The sequence below is a fragment of the Natrix helvetica genome, assembly GCF_964273705.1.
Source record: "Natrix helvetica genome assembly, chromosome: 2".
NCBI classification, from domain to species: Eukaryota; Metazoa; Chordata; class Lepidosauria; order Squamata; family Natricidae; genus Natrix; species Natrix helvetica.
Genome location: NC_138552.1, coordinates 289468672 through 289494254, shown reverse-complemented (window position 1 = coordinate 289494254; position 25583 = coordinate 289468672). Strand labels below are relative to the sequence as shown.

General features: G+C 43.4%; 1 protein-coding gene across 4 annotated transcripts in view; it reads right to left on the bottom strand.

The window, feature by feature from the left end:
- Positions 1 to 25583, bottom strand: part of ACACA (acetyl-CoA carboxylase alpha) — a 298570-nt gene that overhangs the window by 137927 nt on the left and 135060 nt on the right. The window contains exons 30-35 of one of the 4 annotated variants that reach the window (XM_081945356.1): positions 18330 to 18353; positions 8328 to 8471; positions 6733 to 6829; positions 5715 to 5822; positions 1061 to 1117; positions 666 to 710 (exon numbers count right to left, since the gene is read on the bottom strand). In XM_081945356.1, the coding sequence (XP_081801482.1) occupies positions 666 to 710; positions 1061 to 1117; positions 5715 to 5822; positions 6733 to 6829; positions 8328 to 8471; positions 18330 to 18353 (475 nt within the window). The remainder of the gene's footprint in view (positions 1 to 665; positions 711 to 1060; positions 1118 to 5714; positions 5823 to 6732; positions 6830 to 8327; positions 8472 to 18329; positions 18354 to 25583) is intronic. The other 3 variants (XM_081945358.1, XM_081945357.1, XM_081945359.1) reach the window with 3 other exon arrangements.

Below are 25583 nucleotides of genomic sequence, written 5' to 3'. Positions count from 1 at the left end.
TCCAGAATAACTCTTGAATGCCTCAAGAAATTTCAACCAAACTTGGTACACAGATGACTTACTCTCTGGAGAAAAATACTGGGGAGCGGGGGGTGGGGGTGGGGAGATACACCTTTAACACCACTCGGTGTGTGTGTGTTCTGTTAAGATACAGCCTGTTGTGCCTTTAAATGTCTTCTACCATACTGCTGTAAAGTGGCTTCTATTGTACAGTGCAGTGGAGTTGCCATGGTAACGGCTTCACAGTACTCCACAAGGGGGCTTTCCCTCTGGTAAGGGGAAAAATCCAACATTAGAAATTACGTTTGGTCTGGGCATTCTCAACAACATCAAGGCTTTTCCTATCTGGATTAGGATAAATAAATACCCGGGCAACACCAGGTTATCAGCTAGTAACATATAAAATAAAAATAGAAATAAAGATCATAAGGGAATAGCGAAAGGTTAAAAAAAATGGTGCAAGAGAAAAGAAATAAAAATAAAAGCAGTGACTTCACTCTTATATAGAATATAAAACACATTACAACCTCAATTTTCTTTGCTTTACCTATTTAACAAGTACTAGCTATTTCTACAACAACAAGATTAAGCTAACTAAAGCCTAAATCAAAGATTTTTTTTCCTTCTGTTTTCTTGTTTTGAGCACAAACGATCTTTCTACTTACATGAAATCTTTGGTCCACCTCACAGTTGATTTGTTTTCTGAAATCCTTGCAAGCCAAAATGTAAGACGCAGAGGCAGGAGGAATCAAAGGAGGGAGAGAGGCAAAACAAAACTAGCAATTAGTCCATAAATTAGAAATGAATTAAGAGGGAAAAAAAGAATCACAAGCCGTACAATATGGTCATCGTTTTCAATTCTCAATTAATTTTCTTCAGAGTACAGAACGAAAAATCACATTATTTCTGCATTGCATAGCTGGAGACAAATAAAACAAAATCAGCTGTGAACATGATTTTTTTTTTCTTTCTTCCCTTAAAAATCAGTCTGATTTGCCATGCAAGCTACCGAAACAGAAAAACGGCAACTGAAGGAGATCAAGACCTCTTAAATAAATACCTTTTGGGCTACCAGAAAAGTTAGACGTCGAATTCCGTGGTCAATCAGGACAGCTTTCTGTAAAATAAGGAAACAAACATGAGAAAACTATGATGGAAAAGCCGATCAGCAAAATGGGGAAAAAAATATCTGTACTGTAAAGCTTTTTTTTTTAACAACTATACCTGCTATTGTAAAAAAATCTATTTATGTTCCCTGGAACTATAACCTTATATAAATCACAGAATAACAGAGTTGGAAGGGACCTTGGAGGTCTTCTAGTCCAACCCTCTGCTCAAGTCGGGGACCCTATAACATTAATAAGATAAACTCATGGTTGGTGCTTTTGTCTGGACTACATGAAAGGCAGAATGGGACAACTCACCATGGCCTATTTTCCCCGGCCAACTCCTAAGGGACAACTTGCTATGGCCAGCTCACCACGCGAGAATTCAACAACTCAATGTAATTATTTAAAATAATGTTAATTTTCATCATTCCCATATTTTTTGCCCCTTCTTTGGCATCCTTTCTTTAATGATTCTATTCTACCATTTCTTCCTCCACATTAAGAAAACTAAGATCACGGCTTCCGGTCCTCTCGCTTCCTGGCAAAACAATGGGAAAGAAATGGAGGTAGTGACAGATTTTATTTTCCTGGGCTCCAAGATCACTGCAGATGGGGACTGCAGCCAAGACATTAAAAGAGGCTTGCTCCTGGGGAGGAAAGCGATGGCAAAGCTAGACAGCATCCTAAAAAGCAGAGACCTCCCCCTGCCAACAAAAGTGCGTCTAGTCAAGGCTCTGGTTTTCCCAGTTGCAATGGATGGCTGTGAAGGTTGGACCATAAGGAAGGCTGAGGGCCAAAGAATGGAGGCCTTTGAACTCTGGTGCTGGAGAAGACTCCTGCGAGTCCCTTGGACTGCAAGGCCATCCAACCGGTCAGTCCTAGAGGAGATCAACCCTGACTGCTCTTTAGAAGACCAGATCCTGAAGAGGAAACTCAAATACTTTGGCCACCTAATGAGAAGGAAGAAAGACTCCCTGGAGAAGAGCCTCATGCTGGGAAAGACGGAGGGCAAACGAAGAAGGGGACGACAGAGAAGGAGGTGGCTGGATGGAGTCACCGAAGCAGTGGGAGTTCGCTTAAATGGACTCCTGGGGATGGTAGAGGACAGGAAGGCCTGGAGGAACGTTGTCCATGGGTTCCAGTGGGTCGGACACGACTTCGCAACTAACAACAACAACCACCATTTCTTCAATATTAGTAGTTGGCCTTGGTATTAGAGTTGGCCACCACCTCCACCTCATTCAAAATCAAAAGTGATTTTTTAAAAAAAGAAAACAGCCTTTGATAGGAAGGAAAAATAGACAAAGCTTCATGTCCTCAGCTTCAGGATCCGATTCTTCCTTTCCAAAAGAGAAGGTTTTACTACGGTAAACGCCCTTTGAAAATGAGCATTCGCCGTCGAGCGGGGGTGGGGGGGAGAGAAAGGGGGGGAAATAACTTTAATAATGAGGTTGAGATTTTCCTTTTAAAAAAGAAGGTTATTGCTTTTAAAATTCCACAAGTGTCAGACAATAAGTATATAGCAACGGGATTCTGATTACATTGTAATAATACAGGCCTCCTAGCGACTCAACAGCTATTACAGCGCCATTAGGTACCAACACCTGGAGAAAGTCTATTTCCACTGTCTGTTTCAATCACCTCCACCAGTCATTTACAAGTATACGATCCTAATTTCTATCAAATACACACACACACACACACACACACACACACACACACACAGGCCCTCGCAGGGAGGGGGAAAATCCTGTTGGGACATGCTGAGAGTGGAAATTTATTTGGGCAATTTGGATCAAGCTATTTGATAGTTTAATGCACAACACCTTCTTTCCTCCAGACACGCTTAACACACACACACACACACACACACACACACACACACACACACACACAGATCCACAAGCCCCTCCATGCAAAACCTAGCTTAGCAGTTCATTTACGGGAAGAAATGTAAACTAGGGATTCTTGATAGTGAAGCGAGAGAGAGAGAGAGAGAGAGAGAGAGAGAGATCCAAGGCAGCCATTCCTTATCTACGCATCCCCGAGAGATGGCTGGCTTTGATTAAATCGCTTTCATTCCAGGCTAGGGATTTAAGGTTTCTCCCTTAAATGAAGTTAAGGATATTTTTTTAAATTAATGTATTAATACAAAATGAAACAAAAACAAGGGGAAAAGGGATGCTAATCTCATCGTTTTAATGTTTTTAATAAAATGGCAACAAACGCCAATAGGAGTAGCAGACTTAGCTACCGCTTCGTAGTGCTTTACAGCCCTCTCAAACGGTTTACAAATGTCAGCATATGGTCCCCAATAATTTGGGTCCTCATTTTACCGACCTCGGAAGGATGGAAGGTTGAGTCGACCTTGAGCCGGTCAGGATCGAACTGCTGGCAGTCAGCAGAGTTAGCTTGCAATACTGCATTCCCACCACTGCGCCACCAGGTGTTTTTTTACAAATGCTGTGAAATGCCTTTCAGAAGTGAAGTAGGACAGTGAAAGCAAACCTTTTCAGCACCAAGTGCCCAAACTGGAACGTGTATGCATGTGCATGCCTGTGCATGTATGTCCGTGTGCCAGAGTACCAGAAAACCGAAGAGCAGCTGGCCATCACGTTCATGCCAGTTTTGGGGGTGTTTCTTTGGCTGTTTTCAGGCTGTTCTTTGGGCCGTTTCAAGCTGTTTTTCAGGCTGTTTTCAGCCCGAAAAACAGGCTGAAAACGAGCCCCAAAACAGGCTGGGAAATGACCTTTTTTTTTTTTTTTTTTTTGCAATTTTCTGGTGCTCTAGCGCCTGTGAAGAGCAGCTGGCGATGGCGCGTGTGGCCGCAGAGAGGGCTCCACGTGCCACGATCATGGTAGTAGGACATTCAAATCTGCTTCCTTTTGTCCCAGTCCAGTTGTAAAAAGGAAGGTCTTCATTTGTTTTTAAGTATCAATCATTTACAGGCAGTCCTCGACTTACAAGAGTTCATTTAGTGACCGTTCGAAGTTACAACAGCCTTGAAAAAAGTGACTTATGACCCATTTTCACACTTACGACTGTTGCAGCATCCCCCGGGGTCATATCATCAAAATTCAGATGCTTGGTAAGTGACTCATATTTATGACGGTTGCAGTGTCCCGGGGGTCGTGTGATCACCTTGTGCAACCTTCTGATCAGCAAAGTCAATGGGGAAGCCCGATTCACTTAACAACCGTGTTACTAATTTAACAATATGTCAGGCCTGTAGTTATGTTTCTTTTAGGATCTTTGGCCTGCCACACTTTCTATTAATTTCTTATGCTGTTTCATTAGTGTAGTAGTTGGGAGGGGGGAATAGAAAGGAGTAGAAATGTGGAATGTTTTGTTGTCATTCTTTTCTAGAAGCTCAAGGTCATCTTTTGTCTCTGCACCTCGACACCTGACCGGAAGTGGAGGGGTGTAGATGCCAGCGTGGAAGATGATGATTGGAACATGTGATGGATTTGTGGGTGTGGGGATAGATCATGAACTTTCAACTGGGTGGAATTCCAGGAAGAACATTAGAGTTGGAATTCCATAGACGTGCTAACTTGCCTGTATGATTAAATTGGAACTTTAAGGATGATTCTGCCTTGGTCTCTGATTTCATGCATGGTATTTAGAACGCTGACACAATAACTATGGCAAGAAAGATCGTAAAAAGGGAAAAAAATTCATTCAACAACTGTCTCACTTAGCAATAGAAATTCAGGGTTCAACTCTTGTCGTAAGTCGAGGATTACCTATATTTTGTCTAAATGAAAGGTATCACACTCAAGGCCTGGGGGCTGGATCCGGCCCATGGGGTGCTTAGATCTGGCCTGCACCTGGGAAACAGCAAAGGATTGGCCCAGGGTGCCTGTGCCAGCAAAAACGGAACTCGTGAGGGTCGCGGGCAGCCCTCCTGAGCTCTGCTTTCACTGGCAGATGGTTGCAGGAGGCCATTGCAGCCGGAAACGGAGCTCAGGAGCCCGTTTTTGCTGGCAGAGCACTTGGGCCACCACAGGTGCACCAACAAGAGTGATGTGAAGCTGGCCACGCCCATCCCAGCCCTCAAAGTCAAACACAACCCTGATGCGGCCCTCAATGAAATCGAGTTTGACACCCCTGGTCTAAACAGACCAAGAATGGGGTCTCCAAAGAAGTCTAATTTGCCCCGCTCTCTTGGCATGAAAAACAAGGTCGGTCTTGGCATGAAGGTGGTTTTTCTCCTGGCAGAGTTTTAAAAAATGAGAAAAGAGACACTACCTTTTAAGATCTAATCAGATGGCACCCCTTCTTCAGTTGTGAAGTGATACTGCTGGGTGACTTCTACAATTATTTACAAATAGCTCAGACAACAGAGCTGCTCAGCCATGTTATTATTTTCTATAGTGCTATCAGGGACCATTCCAGAATAATAATAATAATAAAAACAACAACGAGGCCATTGTCCCAAGGTGTTGACACTTGTCCTTAAAGATAAGCGGACAGCTCCAAATTTAAAAAAGAAAAAAAGAAAAAAAGGAGGAAGACTGTAGCAATGATGGATAGAATCTGCATTCCACTTTGCTAAACAAATGAAAGAAAAACAAATAACCAGAGAACGGCCACCCAGCTCACCTTGCTCTGTGTGAATTCCCGGAACATGGCAGCGAGACCTTCATCGTCGATATCGCAATCTGTCTTAATGGCGACATTCAGGATATGAATAGGTTCATCTCGAGCGCTCTACGGTTCAAAGAAAAATCAGAAAGTGAATTTGGGAGGGGGAGAGAGAGAGAGAAAATGCAGCAATAAATCAATGGTTGCATAATGTTTGCAGGTGGAATGGAGACTCTATTATATCCTTCAGGATTTTGGAAAAAATGGCTGTTCATGCTTTAGATCGGGGTGAAATGCTAACGGTTCGGGCTGGTTCTCTGGGCACAATGAGTATATATGGGCTGCAAACTCCACAGTGGTGACAGGAAGGGCATCCGTCCAGTAAACAGCTCCATTCAGTTGCATTGACTCCACCCCACAAGGGGTTACAGGGTCATTAAAAGACAAAAAAAAGGGTAATATAAAGTCTGCAAGAAAGCACCCAACCAAGCTCAGAGAGCATCAAAGACCCCATATTTCAACCCTGAGCTACAGGTATTCTCTTCCATTGGTACTCAAATGTGTTGAACAAACCCAGAAAGGATACAGCTGCTTTAATAAACTGCATCCAGATGCTTGCACAAACCATTTTATCCACAGTTCCCTTAATTCACCCCCGTCCATTCAACTCAAGAAGCTATGTGAACTCCTAAAGTTGCCATGGTGAGGAAAGTTGGGGGGAGTGCATTCCACGCATACTTTTCGGCTAGAGTCGGATCTCAGATTACTGCAGCGGACTTGGGAGGGGTGCACCTCATTGGGGAATGTGATTTATGACACAGACTGAGGGGAGGGAAGGAACAGGGGTAAAGTTCAGCTATATTTCAAATAAGGCTAAGATCTGACTGCACAAAAAAGGGCATTGCCAAAATGCTCCGAATAAATGACTGGTTTTCTTTTGAAATTTGACTCGAGGCTGATGAATCAATTAGGGCATTTTTTGGAAACCTGACAGCTGTCTCTACTGTCAAAGCCCAGTCAGAATAGACGACTGTACCTTGTCTTCGTCATACAGGGATGGGTGTCCCGATTCTGGAAAGGTGGGGCTTGGAGGTGGAGAGTCGCAAAAGCATCCCATAATCTCATCAAAAAGCCTGAAGCAGGACATAAGCAAAAGATCAACCATCGTTCCAACATCAAACAGCAATCCAACCTTTTAAGATACATATTCCCAGCATTCCATTCCATTCCATTGCCTCGAACTATACCCTGCCCATCTCTTCTTGTTTTGTTGGTCTACAATATCCTGCAATATTTCTGAAGTCAAGGCACAACATCGAAAGGTGTAAAAAAATAGGAAGGGAGAAGAGTATTGTTGGTACGGGACAAAGTCACTTAACATTACAAGTGTTTCTCAATCTTGGTGGCTTTAAGAAGGATTTCAACTCCCAGAATTCCTCAGCCGGCATTGCTGATTGGAGAATTCTGGGAGTTGAAGTCCACATATCTTAAAGTCTCCAAGGTTGAGAATCACTGAATTGCATGATGACAAACTCCATAGGTTGCTGCTTTCCCTTACCCAGATGAAGCAGACAACTTCAAAGTCAAACCCAAATGTGCTTTTTCAAAAGGCAGCTTGGACTTTCTTGGTCTTTACTTGAAGGCCTTTTGCTTCTCATCCAAGAAGCTTCTTCACTTCTTCATGAACTGGATGAGAAGCCAAACCGTCTTCAGGGAAAAAAACCCAAGAAAGTCCCGTTGCCTTTTGAAAAAGCCCCTGCGGGACAATCATGATCTGGATGACCGAGAATCTCTATAGTCTTTCAAAGTTAAACAAACATCTCTACCATAAGATGTTCAACAGAGCTTTTCCCCAGATCCCTTCACCCTTAGGCTATTTTTTACCTCCTACCCTTCCAATCCTGCCTTCAAATTACCCTTTTTGATACATACCTTAACTTGGGGGTTTGCGCACTGCAGAAGGAGAAGAGAGGAGACAGAAGAGAGGAGAGAGGAAAGAGAAGAAAGAAGAGAGAAGAGGAGGGGGAGTTGGGGAGGAGGAGGAGAAGAGGAGGAGGAGGAGGAGGAGGGGAAGGAGGAGGAGGAAGAGGAGGAGGAAGAAGAAGAGGAAGAAGAGGACGAGAAGAAGAAGAGGGGGAGGAGAAGGAGGGGAGGGAGGAGGAAGAGGAGAAGGAAGAAGAAGAGGAGGAGGAGGAGGAAGAGGAGGAGGAGGAAGGAGGAGGAGAAGAGGGGGAGGAGAAGAAGAAGAGGGGAGAGGAGGAGGAGGAGGAGGAAGAAGAAGAGGAGGAGGAGGAGGAAGAAGGAGGAGGAGGAGGAGAAGAGGGGGAGGAGAAGAGGGGGAGGAGAAGAAGAAGAGAGGAGGGGAGAGGAGGAGAAGGAGAAAGAGAGGGGTGAGGAGGAGAAAGAGAGGGGGGAGGAGAAGGAGAAAGAGAAGAAGGAGGAGGAGGAGGAGGAGGAGGAGGAGGAGGAGAAGAAGAAGAAGAAGAAGAAGAAGAAGAAGAAGAAGAAGAAGAAGAAGAAGAAGAAGAAGAAGAAGAAGAAGAAGAAGAAGAAGAAGAAGAAGCAGAAGCACAGCAGCAGCATGGAAAACAAGCAATCCTATCTTAGCTTTCGTTCTGCCCCATGGCTTACCGGACGAAGTCTTCAAAGGTTCGGAAGGAAACCATGCCTCCCATGCGCTGGCACGGTGGGGTGAAAGAATTGTCCAGGAGAACGTCGCTCACGCTGGCCACGTGGACCATCCCGTAATGGTTAAGGTTAGACGAGAAGGACATTCTAAACAGCAGGTTCAAATCACAGGACGTATTAGGAGACCAGCAGAGGACAGACGGGGCACAACAAGAAGGGGGTCAGGAGAAACAAAAGAGCTCACGAAACGAGTTAGAGACTTCACTTTTGGGTGGGGGGCGTCAGTAAAATAAAGGAGAAAAACCTCACTTGGTTTGGCATGTAGACGTTCGAAGAAAGAAGCGCACAAAAATCGGATAGGGATAGGAATTGGATAGGAAGCTTACCATGATGTTGGCTCTAGTTTTCCTAGGGCAATTTGTTGTTCAAAATTAAATCTGCAGATCGCAGGCTTTGAAGGTTAGCTGTTTTGTTGGTATCAAGCTCTGTCCTCATCCCACCCTCTTCCTCAACTCTGAACGGGGCTGAATTCAAAACAAGAGGGGAACTAATTGTTCCCACTACTTAGAGAACCATTGGCTGTGCTACAAAACCAAGAGGCCCAAATTAAAAGAATGGCTCCACCAGAAATAGAAGAACAATGTGCTTCAATGCACTAATGTGCTGCTCGGTGACCTCCAACATTGAATGGGTGAAAATGTTGAAAATGAATGTCAAAGGAGCGTCAGTGGTCACCGAAACCTCAAAGTACATCGAAACAGGAGGGAGAATAATTTGTTTTATACTTATGACATTTTCCTTTTTTTTAATGCTAGAAGAATATCTGTTTGCCACTTAAGACCCTGAGCAAACATCCCCAAAAGATCAGTAAAAGGATGCCAATCCCTGTATGGTTGTTATCAACACAAAGCTCTTGATGTGTTATTTTGGCCCATGCCTACAAGCGGTGGCAACGGCTTGCAAGATGGATAGAGAATTTAAGTCCCTCCCTACAGCTGGTACAAGTGGCTGCGCTGATAGAACAAGGTTGCTTCACGGAGTTTGTGGACTACAACAAGCCTCAGCAACAAACCTCATCCCTGGGATGATGGTTGCAGCATCCCAGGACCATCGGATTCCTGTTTGCGACCTTCCCAGCTGACGAGCACGGTCAGTGAGGGAAGTCACATTCATGATTCTTGTAGTAACTGCAGTGATAAGTGGCCCCCCAAAAAAGTTGTAAAATTGAGCGTAGCTCTTTCAACAATCGGCTTGCTTGGTGAAATTCTGGGTACCAATTGTGATTGTAAGTTGAGGGCTACCTGTGGTTCATTTAATAACAATAGCGCTTAGACTTATATACTGCTTCACAGTGCTTTCTCTAAGTGGTTTATAGAGTCAGCCTCTTGGCCCCCAACAATCTGGGTCCTTGTTTTACCCACCTCGGAAGGATGGAAGGTTGAGTCAACTTTGAGCCTGGTGGGATTCGAACTGCCAAGCTGCAGGCAGCTGGCAGTCCGCAGAAGCAGCCTGCAGTATGGCACTTGTACTATTGTGCCACTGCGATTCATGCTAAACTTCACCTCCGAATCATATGATGAATGAGGGTGGAATGAATCCAGCCTATAGTGCGTCAAGACTTTGGTTTGCACCTTTTCAGATTATTTTATGGGTTAACGTGACATACTAACCGTGAACATATCAAAAGCCCATGGACATACTGTATGGAGAGCTAAGGAAAAGACTCCAGTCAAGAGACTACGTGTGGCTCGTGGTGGAAATGTAAAACTCTTGATGGTCTCTGAGCTTGGTGACTCAAGACTTTGCAAGCTTCTTGGTGGCAGCTTGCAGGCATCTCTTTACCCAACTGGACAACTTCACCAGGATGAGGGAGTGTGTTGGGTTTGCTGTCTGTTTTTTACGGTACGCAATAGTTTGCCCTGCCAGTTTTGGTGGGGGCGTAGCTTCCTCTTTGGTGTAGTTTCCACCCCGTGGAGGAAACCACATCCCCATCAAAACTATCAAGGTGACTACTGATACAGATTACTATCAAGGGAGCTTCTACCTCTGGTTATTTTCACCTTTTCTTTAAAAAAAAATACACCGTGTTTCCCCCAAAATAAGACAGGGTCTGATTTTCTTTTGACTCCCGAAATAAGCGCTTGGCCTTATTTTTGGGGCGGTCTTATTCATTTTGAGGTGCAGGAGGCCCCTTAATCTTGGCTTACAGCCCACAGATCAGCTGATCCAAACAGGGCCAGAAGTTCTGTCTCTGTTTCTGGCACACACTTGCCAATCCTCGCATTGCTGAGCAGGCCGCTCTTTTTGCGGCTGCCATTAACAGAAGGGTGCGGTAGCTAGGGTTTGCGGGAGCGGCCTCCGCCAGGCTGTTCCACATGGATGGCGGGTGCATGTGGGACATGTTCCCTCCTCCCGCCATCCAGGAAATGGTGGGGACTGTCTGCACATGCGTTTACATATTTTAGGGAGGGCTTATTTTAGGAGGAAGGCTTATTTTAGCGCATGCACTCAAAAGCCCAATTGGGCTTATTATCTAGGGAGGTCTTATTTTTAGGAAAACAGGGTATATGTACAGGTTAAAAACAAAAATTACAGGAATTGAGTTTGGCCAGCTAAACAGTTGAGCAGCCACAATGGAAATTATGAACTTTAGTGTTGCATGCAAAGACTCGTATTATTTTATGGGAAGATCCTTCCAAGACTTTGCAAGGCTGTTGTAGGGAAGGAAGTTGCTCGGATGTATTATCTGTAGCACGGTGGGAGCTTTCCATAGGAGGTCCCAACTCTAAGGAAGGAGGAATTTCTTGTTATCGTAGTTTCACTGCGGTTTTAATCATGGTTAATATGTTTGCAGGTTATTCTGAATCTGTAATTTTGTTTCGGATGTTGTTTTTTAATTGTTGTAGGTCAGGAATGTAAGATGGACAGCCATACAAATTGGGTCCTGGATAAGATGTTAGATCAGGGATGGCAGACCTTTTTGGCACTGAGTACCCAAACCGGAACGTGCGCGCATGCATTCTGTGTGCACGTTGGAGTGCCAAGAACCGGAAAACCAGCTGGCTGGCGTGCAAATGCCTGTTTTGGGGGGATTTCTTGGGGCTATTTTCAGGGCGTTTTTCTGGCTAAGCATGGCCCCCAAATGCCCAAAAACTGGCCTGAAAACAGCCCAAAAACGGACTGTTTTGGGGGGGGGCTTTTTTTCTAGCCATTTTGAGGCCGTTTTCTAGTACTCTGGCAGAAGAGCAGCTGGTGACGGTACATGTGCCCACAGAGAGGGTTATGCGTACCACCTCTGGCATATGTGCCATAGGTTCCCCATCATGGTGTTAGATTAAATCTTCTAAGGCAGTGGTTCTCAAGCTGTGGGTCGGGACCTCTTTGGGGGTCGAACGATCCTTTCACAGGGGTCGCCTAAGTCCATCGGAAAACACGTATTTTTGATGGTCATAGGAACCGAGACACCAATTTTATGTTTGGGGGTCACCAACACATGTGGAACTGTATTAAAGGGTTGCGGCATTGGGAAGGTTGAGAACCACTGTTCTAAGGTCTCTGTTATAACTGTTCTAACTAGCCATTCTAGGCTTCAAAATTTTCACCGAGATTTTCAAACCCCAAGCAAATATTTTAAACTACCGAAAGTTTGGGATGGGCTGTTGCGTTTATTTGCCTTTTTTATGTAACGCCTCACATATATTTGTGTCACTTAAAAATGATTATCATAACACAGGGGTGTCCAAAGTTGGGAACTTTAAGACTTGTGGACTTCAACTCCCAGAATTCCCCAGCCAGCATGGCTGGCTGGGGAATTCTGGCAGTTGAAGTCCACAAGTCTTAAAGTTCCCAACTTTGGACACCCCTGTCATAACGAATAGATGAAGACTTCATTGTTTGATCTCTGAGTTTTCAGCATTCAAAGGCATTTACATTTGTTTGTTGGCATCTACCGGGCTGGATTTTGTCCATGTGGCTGTTTATTTATTTATTTCTACCTTTTTAAATAATAATAATAATCTGAGCCGGTCTTTAAAAGGTCAGGAATTGTATTAATAATTTTAATTCCACGAGTGTGGATTGTTTTTTTCCCAGTCTGTGGATTCTTAAGTCTCTTTTTCTGAAGTAATTATTACCTGCTGAAATTAAATTAAAAATTGGTGACGAGCTTAATCTAAGATTCACGGCTTTCCAGAGAGCCCTGTTAATGGGATTACTCTGAGCAAGAATCCCGGCTTCCGTTAGCCCCCTTGGCATCTGGAAAGGGGTTCCAAGCACTTGAAACTGCATTGCAGAACTGTAACTCTTCGAGTGCATTATATTAAACCCATTTGGCAGATGGAAATACTGAGGCTGGCTGAGGAAAAAAAAAAGCAAAACCGGTGGAATTTGCTAAAATAACTTGAAGGAGTTCCTAAGTGTGTAAGTGGCAAAATAAGAAGGGGATGGCAGAGAATGAGGTGGCTGGATGGAGTCATTGAAGCAGACGGTCTGAGTTTAAATGGACTCCAGAAGACGGTAGGGGACAGGAAGGCCTGGGAGAACGTGGTCCATGGGGCCGCGATGGGTCGGACACGACTTCGCAACTAACAACAAAGTGTGTTAAGTGCACGAGCGTGGCTAATGTCCCTGTCACGTTTTAGCTTTTTTTTTCATTTTGCTCCTTCGAATTTGTCATTTTTCTTCGACAAATAATTCAAATAAAAAATAGCATAGACTAAAAGAAACCCAGGTAGGCATTCTCTCTCCTGTTCCACTGTTTTTTTTTTAAAAAAAACCCACATACATTGCGGAATAATTTATATCTTGATTATTCCCAAACTATGTTCTCAACTGTTAAGTTATAACGTTGCTCTGGCAGACAGAAGCAGATGATAGACAGGTTTGCAAATTAAGAACACACATATACACAAACACCCCAAAATACACAGAGTTACGTTTAGCTTCTGAAGGTTTAGTAAATGTTCTTTTGAACAAAGGCCACGGATATACATCAACACAAATACACGACGACATGCTGAAGTATGTTTAGGAATCTCTAAGAATGGGTCTTGTCCAATGTGCCAGCTGGGCGTAAACTTTATGCTGGATTTCAGCGCCTATACATCAGCGTCCAACAGACCAGGCTCAGATAATGCTCTGAATTATGCTTTCCTGAAATGCAGGTAGTCCTCGACTTACAACCATTCCATTAGTGACCGTTTGAAGTTACAACAGTGCTGAAAAAAGTGACTTATGACCGGTTTTCACACTTTACAACCCTTGCAGCATCCCTAGGGTCATGTGATCAAAATCCGGGCGATTAGCAACTGGCATGTGTTTATCGTGGTTGCATTGTCCCGGAGTCATGCGATCGAAATCCAGGCGCTTGGTAACTGGCCTTTAGTTGTGACGGTTGCAATGTCCCTGGGGGTCATGCGGTCACGGTTTTTAACCTTCCCAGCTTGCTTCTGACAAGCAAAGTCAATAGGGGAAGCCAGATTTGATGAACAACTGCACGTTTCACTTAACGACGGCAGTGGTTCACTTAGCACGGTGAGAAAAACCTCACCCAATGGGGCGCAACTCAGTTAACAACTGCCTTGCTTAGCAACAGAAAACTGTGGTAGTAAGTTGAGGACTACCTCTAGGCAATAATCGTACCCACGTCGTGAATTGGCAAGCGATGGCGTTCAAACAGATGGGTGAGATGTTATTGTGAGCATCTACCCGAAACCCACTTAAGAGGCTATGTTTACGCAACACACCTAACCAGTTCATAAGAACAGTAGTCACACAACCATGCTGAATTTGGTTGGTGTTAAATCGGTTTGGTTGTATGCATGTATAACCCTGTGTGTTCATTTGGGAGCCATTCGGTTGGGGCAACACAAGCCCAGAGTGACTTTTTTGGCCTCCTAAGGATACAAATATTATAAACGGGAGTTTGGTCTGGAATAAAATAGCTCCTTGTATTCCAGGGACATTTGGAGAGTTGGTCATAGGGGTCAAGAGGGCGTCCAGTCAAAGCCCCACCCCTTTTTAACAAGGAATGCAACTTAAAGGAGGCGGGGTTTCAACTGTGCCACGGCAGCTGCCATCTTGATATATTTTTTTAACCATCCCCCATGGACCTCTCTACATTGCTTCTTTTTTCTTCAAGCAATGGGTTGGATGAACCCATCACTTCTCCAATGGAGAGCCACTTCCTGCTACTGAGGAAGAACTACTAGATGACTTTACTGGTGGTCATCGTGGAAGGATTCACGAGTCAACATCTGGAACCCAACTGATGGCTCACCTTGACTTACGTCTTACCCATCTCCTCATCTCTCTCCCGCAACATGGCCAGCTGAAATGGCTGATTCAACAGTGTGGCCGTCCAGATACTGATTGATACCCTGTACCACTAGAAATCATTCCCAACATCTGGTGAGCATTTCGATTCAGAAGAATCAGTCCACACCAGTCCACACACCAGCCACTTGTGATAATTTGACCTATCACCACAGCAGCCGGTTCTTTGCTGATATGTAGAAAATATCTCTTGTTTATGGCGGGGGTCTCCAAACTTGGCAACTTTAAGACTTGTGTCTCAAAGGTGCTTTTTCAGGAGGGAACTGGACTCTCTTATTTTACTTTGAAGATGTTTTGCTTCTCATCCAAGAAGCTCCTTCAGCTCTGACTGGATGGTAGAGAATGGAAAGATGTACGTATATTCCTTGCAGAAAGCTGGTCATTTGCATCCTTTTAGTGTGTCACTGAGGCAGGGGTGAAATTCAGCAGGTTCTGGAGAACCGATAGCGGAAATTTTGAGTAGTTCGGAGAACCGGCAAATGCCACCTCTGGCTGGCCCCTGAGTGGGGAGGGAATGGGGATTTTGCAATATCCTTCCCCTGCCACACCCACCAAGCCACGGCCACAGAACCAATAGTAAAAAAAAAATTGAATTTCACCACTGCACTCAGGCCCCTTGGAGGTTTATCTGTGTCTTCAAGGTCACCTGAGTAGCGCTAATAGTTCCTGTAGTCTGCAATTTGTTTTTTTCTGGAAATCTGTTCATACTCCACCATTCAAAGGTTGTTCATTCCAAATTACATAGCTAAAAATCTGTAGAGATTCTCAGTCATCTAGGTTATGGTTGTCTCAAAGGTGCTTTTTTCAGAAGGCAACTGACTAACTGGGGGGAAAAAACACCTTTGGGACAATCATGACCTGGATGACTGAGAATCTCTACCAATTTAAGACTTGTGGACTTCAATTCCCAGAATTCTGAGAGTTGAAGACCACAAGTCTTAAAGTTGCCAAGCCTGGAGACCCCTGGTCAATGGCAAGGGAATCCCCAGACAATAGGTGGCTGTGTGCAACCTTGCATCTGAACCTAGAACTTTCCCCTGGGTCCTTCAAAGAAAATAGGGACATCAATGGATGAGTCCCTCACAAACACAAAGCAGAAGATTGTAGTCTAAAGGTTCAAATACCTGTACAAAAAAAGCCATCACTTCTCTACCACGGAGGAAATGATTAAATTCTTTGTTGTGTGGATAAAAATAAAAATCCCTACCTATAAAAATCTAACACACTGGGTGGTTAAGGAAAAAAAAAATAGACTTGTCCAGAGCATGCTAGCTTGGGAAGTATGGCACATTTCCTTCTGACATGGGAAGAAGTTCTGTCATGTCAGCCTTCTATCTCTTGCCTCAAATGGTGCAGTGATTACCGCTTTAGAAAGAAATAGACCAGAATATAGAATGAGCCACTGAATTCCCGCTTATCTCTACCCGCTACCCCCCCCTTCTCCAATTTGCCTTTAGCCATATTTGCAAAATTGCATTTAAAGGAAAGAAAAGAGACAGGAAAGAAAGAAAAAAAACACCGTTCTGGAAGACGGCTAAGCAAATACATTCTCTTTCGAGTGACAAATGACTATATAATAATTACGTTCTCACCCAACCACTTTCCACCCACCCATCCTCCCTGGAAAGCCATAATGAATCATTGGCATTTTTTAAAAAAAAAAAGTTAATTTAAGGCAGAGGAAAGTTTTCTCTGCCAAGGCATTCAAACTGGAGAAAAGAGACCCCTCAGCCAACTGGAGTTACTGGTGGAAGATTTAACAAGTGGGAAAAACCGAAGTACCGCCAGAAACCATTAACTAGGCCGTTTCCCCATCCCAAAATCATTTCTCATACGTGATGGTCTAGAACAGGGTTCTTAATTCGAGTCCACAGATCACTTTGATGTCTATAGATAAAGAGTTTAGGAGTCATCCGACTTTGGTTGGGCAAAACGTTATAACTTCCTTTTCAATAAATTTAGTTTTTCAGCCAGCCACCCTTGATGTAGGCAACTGAATAAGGTTATGGCCTTATTTCGTGGCTAGGGTCTCCCAAAATGCTCAATATCTTTAAAAAAAATCTCTCCATTTGAAGTAATTTGAAATTGTTTATTTTCATTCATGAAGTTATTATGCTGCCCATCCCACCCCCGACAAGGTGACTCTGGGAGGCTTACAATATTTTTGACAGCCGAATCTGAGAAATTTTGCAATATGAGGTACATCTATGCATTTTATTTAAATAATGCATTTAAATAATGTTTATGATAAAGGTTTTGTAGGCTGCTCCAGACTTTCAAATGGATCTGTAGACCAAAATTTTAAAAAAAAATCCTGCTCTTTATTGCCGTTGAAGGGGCACTTCTGTTTGCTTCCTCTGCTGTAAAAGGGTGGGTGCCTGTCTTCAAATACAATTCTCGATCACGATCCAATAATAAATTTTATTTCTTTAGGACCTGGGGAACCAAGCGCCAGTTCCTTCGGGGACATGAGTTCCAAATGCTTTTCACAAGCAAAGGTTTCCAACCCCCCCCCCCCAAATTAGGCTTGGCCTTTGTCTGAGAGCAGCTAATGGCTGCTTTCTGAGTGAAGGCCAGGTAAGTGAAGACATAGCATCCCTTCTACTCACAGGTGTGCAAACGCCAACAAGAATATTCTGCTATCATTTCCCTGAAATAGGATTTAGGGTGTAGGCAAATGAAAAGGTTAAGGCTTCTGCATTCAGAACCTTCCCCAGCTGGAAAATTTGACATTCACTAGTTTGTGATATGGGACAATATCCAGAAAACCTGGAGAATTATATATTTTTTTCCAATATACAGGTAGTCCTCGACTTACAACGGTTCATTTAGTAACCATTCAAAGTTATGACAGCACTGGGAAAAAGTGACATGACTGTTTTTCACGCAACTGTCACAGCGCCCCCCCCCCTGCCATGGTCACGTGATCAAAATTCAAATGCTTGGCAACTGACTCACATTTATGACGGTTGCTGTGTCCCTGGATCATGTGATCCCCTTTTGCGACCCTCCGACAAGCAAAGTCAGTGAGGAAGCAGCCTTCACATAACACCGTGTTATTGACGTAATAACGGCGGTGATTCACTTAACAACTGTGGCCAGGAAAGTGGTAAAAATGAGGCAAAACTCCCCGAACAACTGTCTTGCTTAGCAATAGAAATGTTGGGCTCAATTGTGATCATAAGCCAAGGACTACTTGTGTATTTTTTATTTTTTATTTTGAAAACCACTTGGAATAAAGTAACGCGTTCTGCTTTAAATCCCGATTGGTGAGTGGGCCAGCTGGGATCCATTTATGCTACCCAAGGGAAAAGAAAGGGAGGAAGGAAACTTCTTGCTTCAAGATCTGGAACAGGATTTTAAGGCAGGTGAGGTAAGTCTTGAGTGCTAGTGAGGTTAATTTTTATAGCATGCCAAAAGAAAGGATAAAGAGAAGAACGAACAAAGAAACATTCAAAGGGGAACAGAGGAAAACATTAAAAACAAACCCTGAAAATAAGGATTAGAGATTGGTATAGTTTGGAGCGGGAACCCAGATTCCAAATAAATAAACAAATAAGTTAGGTTGTTAAAAAAAAAAACCAATTCTTTAAAAAAAAATTGTGTTAAAACTACACATTCTTCTGACAACTAGCTACTTTTAAAAAGAGCTAAAAAGGAGAATTACTGTACCTGTTGAGCGTGGGAATGTTCCCTCTGTAATTAAACAACCACAGTTAGTTAAAGATTGGTTAGTGGAAGCCATCATTAAAATGAATAAATCAATAATTTTTTTAAAAAAATAATAATCAGAACTGTCATTCAAGCCAGTGTGCAAAGCAGAAGCTGTACGAATTACATTTGTAGAGGCGGGGGGGAAAAAATAAACATATTTATTTTCTGGCAGCATCCATGGGACATAAGAAAGAAGGGCTTATCCATCAATATCCTGAAACGTGGGGGGGAAATCAAGTCCAAAAGGTGCTTTGGAAAACCATTTTCTTCTTTCTTGACACTTTTTAAGCTATGAAGTTCTTCCTCAAGACAATTCCATATAAAGTTATACAAAATTAGCTGCATTTAATTCTTTTGGGGAAAAGGTGCTATCAAACTATTCTTTATACATTTACTACTCTTGCAATTGTATCGCCACTTACTCAGAAATAAGTTATACTGACATTGAGGGGGGAACGCTACCAAGCTATAGGACTTTCCTCCCACCACCACCACCTTTTAATGTTAAGTAAAACAGAATTAACTGAAAACCAGCTTTTGAAAATGGGGGGAAGGCATTAAGGCGTTGTAACTCTTTGTAAAATTACTGATACAGCACAAAGCGTGTTATGGAAACAATAGGGCTATTGTCTCTATTGAATCCCCTGTGCATTTGGGGGGGGCAGGGGAGAATATTTCAGGGGAACTGAGGAATGCAAATTTAATTTTCTATGCCATTTTTGGATCAAACTCCTCTTCTTTATCTCAGTGTAAGTTATATTTCATCCAAAAAGAGCAACTATCTAAATCAGGGGTGACAAGGCCCACTGCTTAGATCTGGGCCCCCTGAGTTCCGTTTTTGCTGGCAGACGGTTGCAAGAGGATGTTGGAGCCAAAACCAGATGTCAAGCTGGCCACACCCCCAGCCCCCCTCCCCCCCGAGGTCAGACACTACCCTGAAGGGGCCCTCAATGAAATTGAGTTTGACACCCCTGATTTGGATGTAGTGTGTGTTCGTGTAGGAGAAGGAGTGACAGAATCTGGAGGTGGAGTCAAAAGAGGAATCAGCTTAGTCTCTACATAGTCACAAGCGGACTAAGTCCAACCTCTCTTGAATTCCGCTAACTGTTATCTAGCACCAAAATAGTGCTAACCGTTAGTTGCCTAGATTCCTGTGTGTACGCATGAGTAATGAATCAGTTTGATTTGGAATTTAACCTGCAGCCTTTGTCTTTCACTCCTAGTTAAAATGGACACCACTTGGAAGCAAATATCAGAATGCTGTAAGTTTGATACACCACATCAAAACAAAAACAAGGAGTGATGTCACTTCCCCTAGCCCACTACTTAATCCCACTATCAGATACATTATTTAATCATATTCATTTTTCAGCCAGGATGAACAGAAGTAAGTCAGGAGGTCAAATTTTATTACTTACGAGTCCCAATCAATTTGTAGCATAAATATTACAGAGAATTGGCTGCTAAAGGGAGTTCCAAAGGGTGCTTTTCAAAAGGCAACCTATTTCTTTACTTTTTCCTTGAAAATGTATATCTGTATACCAGAGGTGGGTGTATACTCGCTCGCTACAGAGGTGTATACTTTCTCACTAGCGTGATGCTTCTGCGCATACGCAGAAGTGTCTGGATGAGTAGGTGGAGAATCCCGCCACCACCACTACTCCTTCGGTCGATCCAGGTCCATCTGCTGTACACTGCATGAGTCAAAAAGAGGGCTGTGAAAATATCTAGACACCCCTCACATCCTGGGCATAAATTGTTTCAACTTCTACCCTCAAAATGACACTACAGTGCATTGCACACCAGAACAACTAGACACAAGGACAGCTTTTCCCCCCACGCCATCACTCTGCTAAACAACTAATTCCCACAACACTGACAAATGATTTAGTAAGTGTGTATTAATATTCTTCTTCTCATCTTTCCTATTACCTATCTTCTTATGACTATAACTTTGTTGCTTGTATCTTTATGATTTATATTGTTTTATTTAGTATCCTAGTATGATTTATGTTGATTGCTTATTTAGTATCCTATGACTATCACTAAGTGTTGTATCTTATGATTTATGATGAATGTATTATGATGCCTATGATCATGATTTATCAATTATAGCTTTTATGTACACTGAGAGCTAATGCACCAAAGACAAATTCCTTGTTTGTCTGATCACACTTGGCCAATAAAGAATTGAGTTCTATTTCTATCGCTATTTCTTGTTCCTGTTCCTATCATATCTTATTTAATTCCACTTTTATTCCATTCCATTCTATTTCTATTCTATATTCTCTTCTCTTCTCTTCTCTTCTCTTCTCTTCTCTTCTCTTCTCTTCTCTTCTCTTCTCTTCTCTTTCTATTCTATTCTATTCTATTCTATTTCTATTTCTATTCCTATTCCTATTCCTATTTGTTTCGCTTCTCATCCAAGAAACTTCTTCAGTTCCGATGAACAGTTTTTGGATGAGAAGCAAAATGTTTTCAAGAAAAAAAGTCCAGTTTCCTTTTGAAAAGCACTTTTGGGATAACCTGGATGACTGAGAATCTCCATAGACATTTGCTGAAGGGAGTTGATACTCAGCAAATTTAAACCTGGGTACAATTCTGGAATTTGGCCCCCATCTTAAAATGTGTGATACTGATAAAATTGTCAGTAGATAGGAATCAGCAAGGGGTGGCTGGCAAGCAGCATTAAGCAAAGCGGGGAGATATAAATAGATTGATAGACTGAAGTGAATTGGTTGATCCAAAGTGGAACATCTTCATCCCTAATTAGAAAAGAAAAACCTGTAATGCAGCCCTACACATATATCAGATAGATGTTGTCTTTCGTTTGATGCCCGTTGATATTAAATAGTGAAACTATTTCTCCATTGCTGTAATTTACAGATCTCCAAATGAGCTGAGGTTTGACTAAACTGTGATTGCATATATTGTATTATCAATCGCCTATACACAAACAAGAATAAAATGGAAGATGATAGGAACATTCGTTCAGCGGTTGAAAGCTCAACCGGAGCTCAACTTAAATTCTTCTAAATTTAACTGGTTATTTCACAGGTTCTTTCAGGAATAGGGCTAGGAGAAATAAATAATTGACTGAGCACACGGACCGACATTGTATTTTTCACCTCCAGTTCATGATTAGGAAAGGTAGAAACTGCATTATTAAAATGCACTCTCTCTTCCCCCCCCTCTTTCTTCCTCTCCTTCTCTTTTGCTCCCACTCTCTCTCTTCCCCTTTTTCTTCCTCTTTTCCGCTTTTTTCCTCTCTATCGTCCTCCCTCTCTTTCTTCTTCTACCTCTCTTCTTCTTCTCTCCCCCTCTCTTCCCCCTTTTCTCTCTCTTCTTCCCTCCCTCTCCCCCATTCTTTTTTTTTCTTCCACTTTCTCCTCCCTCTTCCACTCTCTCTCTTCCCCCTTTCTTTCTTCCTCTCTCCCTCTCTTTCCCAGTCTTCCCCTTTCTTTTCCTCTCTATCTTCCTCCCTCTCTCTTCCTCCCTCTACATGTCTTCCTCTCTCCCCTCTTTCTTCCCCTCTCTGCCCCCTCTTTCTCTCTCTTCCTCACTCTGTCTCTCTTCCCCTCTTTCTTTCTCTCTATCTCTTTTCCCCCTTTCTCTCTTTTCCTTTCTAACCTCCTCTTCCCGACTCTTTGTTTCTGTCTATGTCTGTGTGTTTGTGTGTGTCTATGTCTGTGTGTAAAGTAGGATTCCCAGATTGCACACTGATATAGCATTTTACCTGGAATTAAATTCAACTGCCCTTACATCTCAATAAATATCTGTGTTCATTGATTTGTTTGTTTAGATTTGGATTGTGAGCAGGGAAAAACAACCATTTCTGCTTCAGACAACTTGGCCACTCACTCATATTTATGACGGTCACGGCATCCTGGGATCACGTGATCCCCTTTTGCGACCCTCTGACAAGCAAAGTCAATGGGGAAGCCAGATTCACTTAACAACTGTGTGACTAACTTAACAACTGCAGTGATTCCCTTAACAACTGTGGCAAGAAAGGTTGTAAAATGGGGCAAAACTCACTTCACAACTGTCTCGCTTAGCAACAGAAATGTTGGTCTCATTTGTGGTTGTAAGTCAAGGACTACCTCTATCTTTCTCCTGGTATTCAACGCCAGCCGTTGTTTTTATTCATCCAACGAAGTCAATGACCATTCAACAGGAGCAGAAGCCTAAACTCCCCTGAAGGAAGTTTTGAGATGATATTTCAGCTGATTCATTTTTATGGCCTTGAATGAAAAGGACACAGGTCCATCTGATTATATGGACTGTGTCGTGTAAAATACTGAACCGTATTTTCAAGGGAGCATTGCTCAAAATTTAATGGGAGCCTTGCTCAAAATAAAATCTAATGAATAGAATAAAATCTTCCCTAGGCTGACGTGTCTTTTACATTTGCCTGTAATAGGTGGCCGTAAGAATAACAGAATAACGGAGCTGGCAGGGACCTTGGAGGTCTTCTAGTCCAGCAGTCACCACCTGGTGGTCCACGAGAAAATTTTGGTGGTCTGCAGAACAATCATTTGCATTTTTTATATTGCATTAAATCAGGGGTCCTCAAACTACGGCCCCTGGAACGGATATGTGCCATGAACGTTTGTGTTGCTGCAGAGAGTCTCCCCCTTTGGGGTCTTTTTGTGTGGGTCAGAGGGGGGCAGAAATTCTGACTTGGGGTCTGCTTCAGCCTCCTGGTGGGGGGCTTTGGGTGAAGGCTGGAGGGAAGCGCCACTGGTGGCAAAGAGCCGGAGGGCCTCGTTCCTGTGGGACTGCATCATGGCTGACCATCTTAGCCCGCTAGGCCTCCAGGGGGCAGTACCTGGCCTTGCACTCCCAAAGGTTTCCCCTCTGCTTGGAAAGCCTATGCTTGTAGTCCTCAGTGAGGTGCTTCTGCTGAGCCTTCTTTTCGGTCAGATCCAATTTGAACTGAGCCAGTTGTTTTGCCAACTCTTTCTCATGGTGTCTACTTAGCTTCAACAACTGCTCCCTGTTGGGGCCCTAAGGAGCCCGGGCGGGCAGTCAAGAAGTGGCGGGGAGGGGAGAATAGAGGGTGGCAAGGCGCCCCCTGAGGTGAGCAACATCGAGTTGGCAACGCCCACCCAGTCACATGGCCACCTAGCCATGCCCACCCAGCCGGTCATTCGGCAGATCGTATTAGCGGTCTGCGGGATTTAAAATTATGAATTTAGTGGTCCCTGAGGTCCGAACGTTTGGTGACCCCTGTTCTAGTCCAACCCCATGTTTAAATAAGACAGCCTACGACAGTGATGGCGAACCTTTTCCGCCTTGGGTGCCAAAAGCATGCGTGTGCACATGCCCACCCCCATAATTTAATGCTTCCCCCGCATCGTGCCCCCTGCGCATGTGCGCACAGCTTTATTGGAGCCTGGGGAGGGTGAAAACGGCCTCCGGAGGCTGGAAACAGCCCATTTTCTGACTTCTGGTGGGCTCGGTAGGTCCGTTTTCCGCCCTCCCCAGGCTCCAGAGGCTTTCTAAGAGCCTGGGGAGGGCGGAAAACGGCCCAATGCACAAACCGGAAGTCCATTCCAGAACTTCCGGTTTGCCCGTTGACCGGTGTTTCGCTCTCCAAAGGGCAAAAAGCGGCCAAAAATCAAGCCCAAAAATCAGTTGGCCAGTGTGTGCATGCGCACCTCGCGTGCCCTCAGAAATGCTCTAGGTTTGCCATCACGGGCCTACAATATTTCACACAGTACAATCCCAAAGGTTGTATCACAATATCCTTTTTTAAATTCTGGGAACGAGGGAACTATTCACGATCCTTCTCCCTTTGGAATAACATTTTCTTTATGAACTTATGGAAGGCATCCAAAATAACTACTTAATACAATCAAAATTCATTTTAGTTTAGATACAATAACTCACTTTGGATTCACGGGACAGTGTGGTCCTTGTTATTAACTCTGTTATAATGCCTGATCCTGTGGTGGAAAATGGAGCAGCTCCGTATAGTGCCCAAAGCGGTCATCCAGTTGTAATACAGGTAGTGCTTGACTTACAACCAGTTGCTTAGCAACAATTCAAAGTTATAATGGACCACCCTCACCCCTGCCAAAAGATACCTATGATCTGGTTCTGAAGTTCTGACATCATCCCCAACCGCAATCCACAAGTGCATCTGGCTGGCATTTATGGTTGTTTGTAGCATCCCCAGTCATGCGACCACAAGTTACGAATATTTTTGGGTTACAGAAACCAGTGTTTATTTCTGTTTGATGACTCACTTTATGACCGTTACGACTTATGACCGTTATTGTCGGATGCAATTACAATCATGGGCCGAGGACTATCTGTATGCAATAATAAATGTTAGCCTTTTAAGACTTTGCTGCAATTTGTAATGTGACAGAAAGCAGAACGTGATGAAATACATATACTGCAGAATAAAACGACTTGCCTTTAATTGGTTAGATTTAAATTTAAATTAAATTCGGTGTTTAGTTCTGTTTCTGCCTGCTTTTCTTCTTCTTCTTCTTCTTCTAACCAGCTTTGCTTTCTGGTTACTCCAGCTACTCAAAAGTATGATCAGCAGTCAGAGGGATTTACATTAGATTCCACCAATCTAACATTCCCCAAGTTATGGGGGCTGCAACTCCAAGAATTCTCAGCCAGCCAGGCTGTTGGGAAGCATGGGACTCGTGATCCCAAGATACGCCAACAGTTTAGATGGGGGGAAGCTAGGATTACATTGCATTACACCTCGGTTGCCGATAGAGAACACGACTCGCTTTTCCAGAAGACGAAACAAAACCAGAAACCTGAACAACAACACAAGACAAATGGAGGCAGAAAAAAATGGAAACATAATACAGCCTGGACAAAGATCCCAGCTTATTCATTAACTAGCTGATAATAAGCCCCCTTGTGGAGTATTGTGAAGCCACTGTGCTGTACAGTAGAAGCCATTTTACGGCAGTATAATAGATGCCATATGAAGGCACAACGGAGGTGTTAGGGGTGTCTTACCACCCACAGTATTTGTTTCCAGAGAGTAAGCCATCTGTGTATCAAGTTTGGTTGAAATTGCTCAAGGCATTCCAGAGTTATGTTGGTGTACACACACACACACTCATTAGATTTTCATTCTGCCTTTATTACATTCTGCCGGAAGTCCTCAAGTTACAACCACTTGTTTAGTGACCGTTAGAAGTTACAACGGCACTAAAAAGACACTTTTTATGA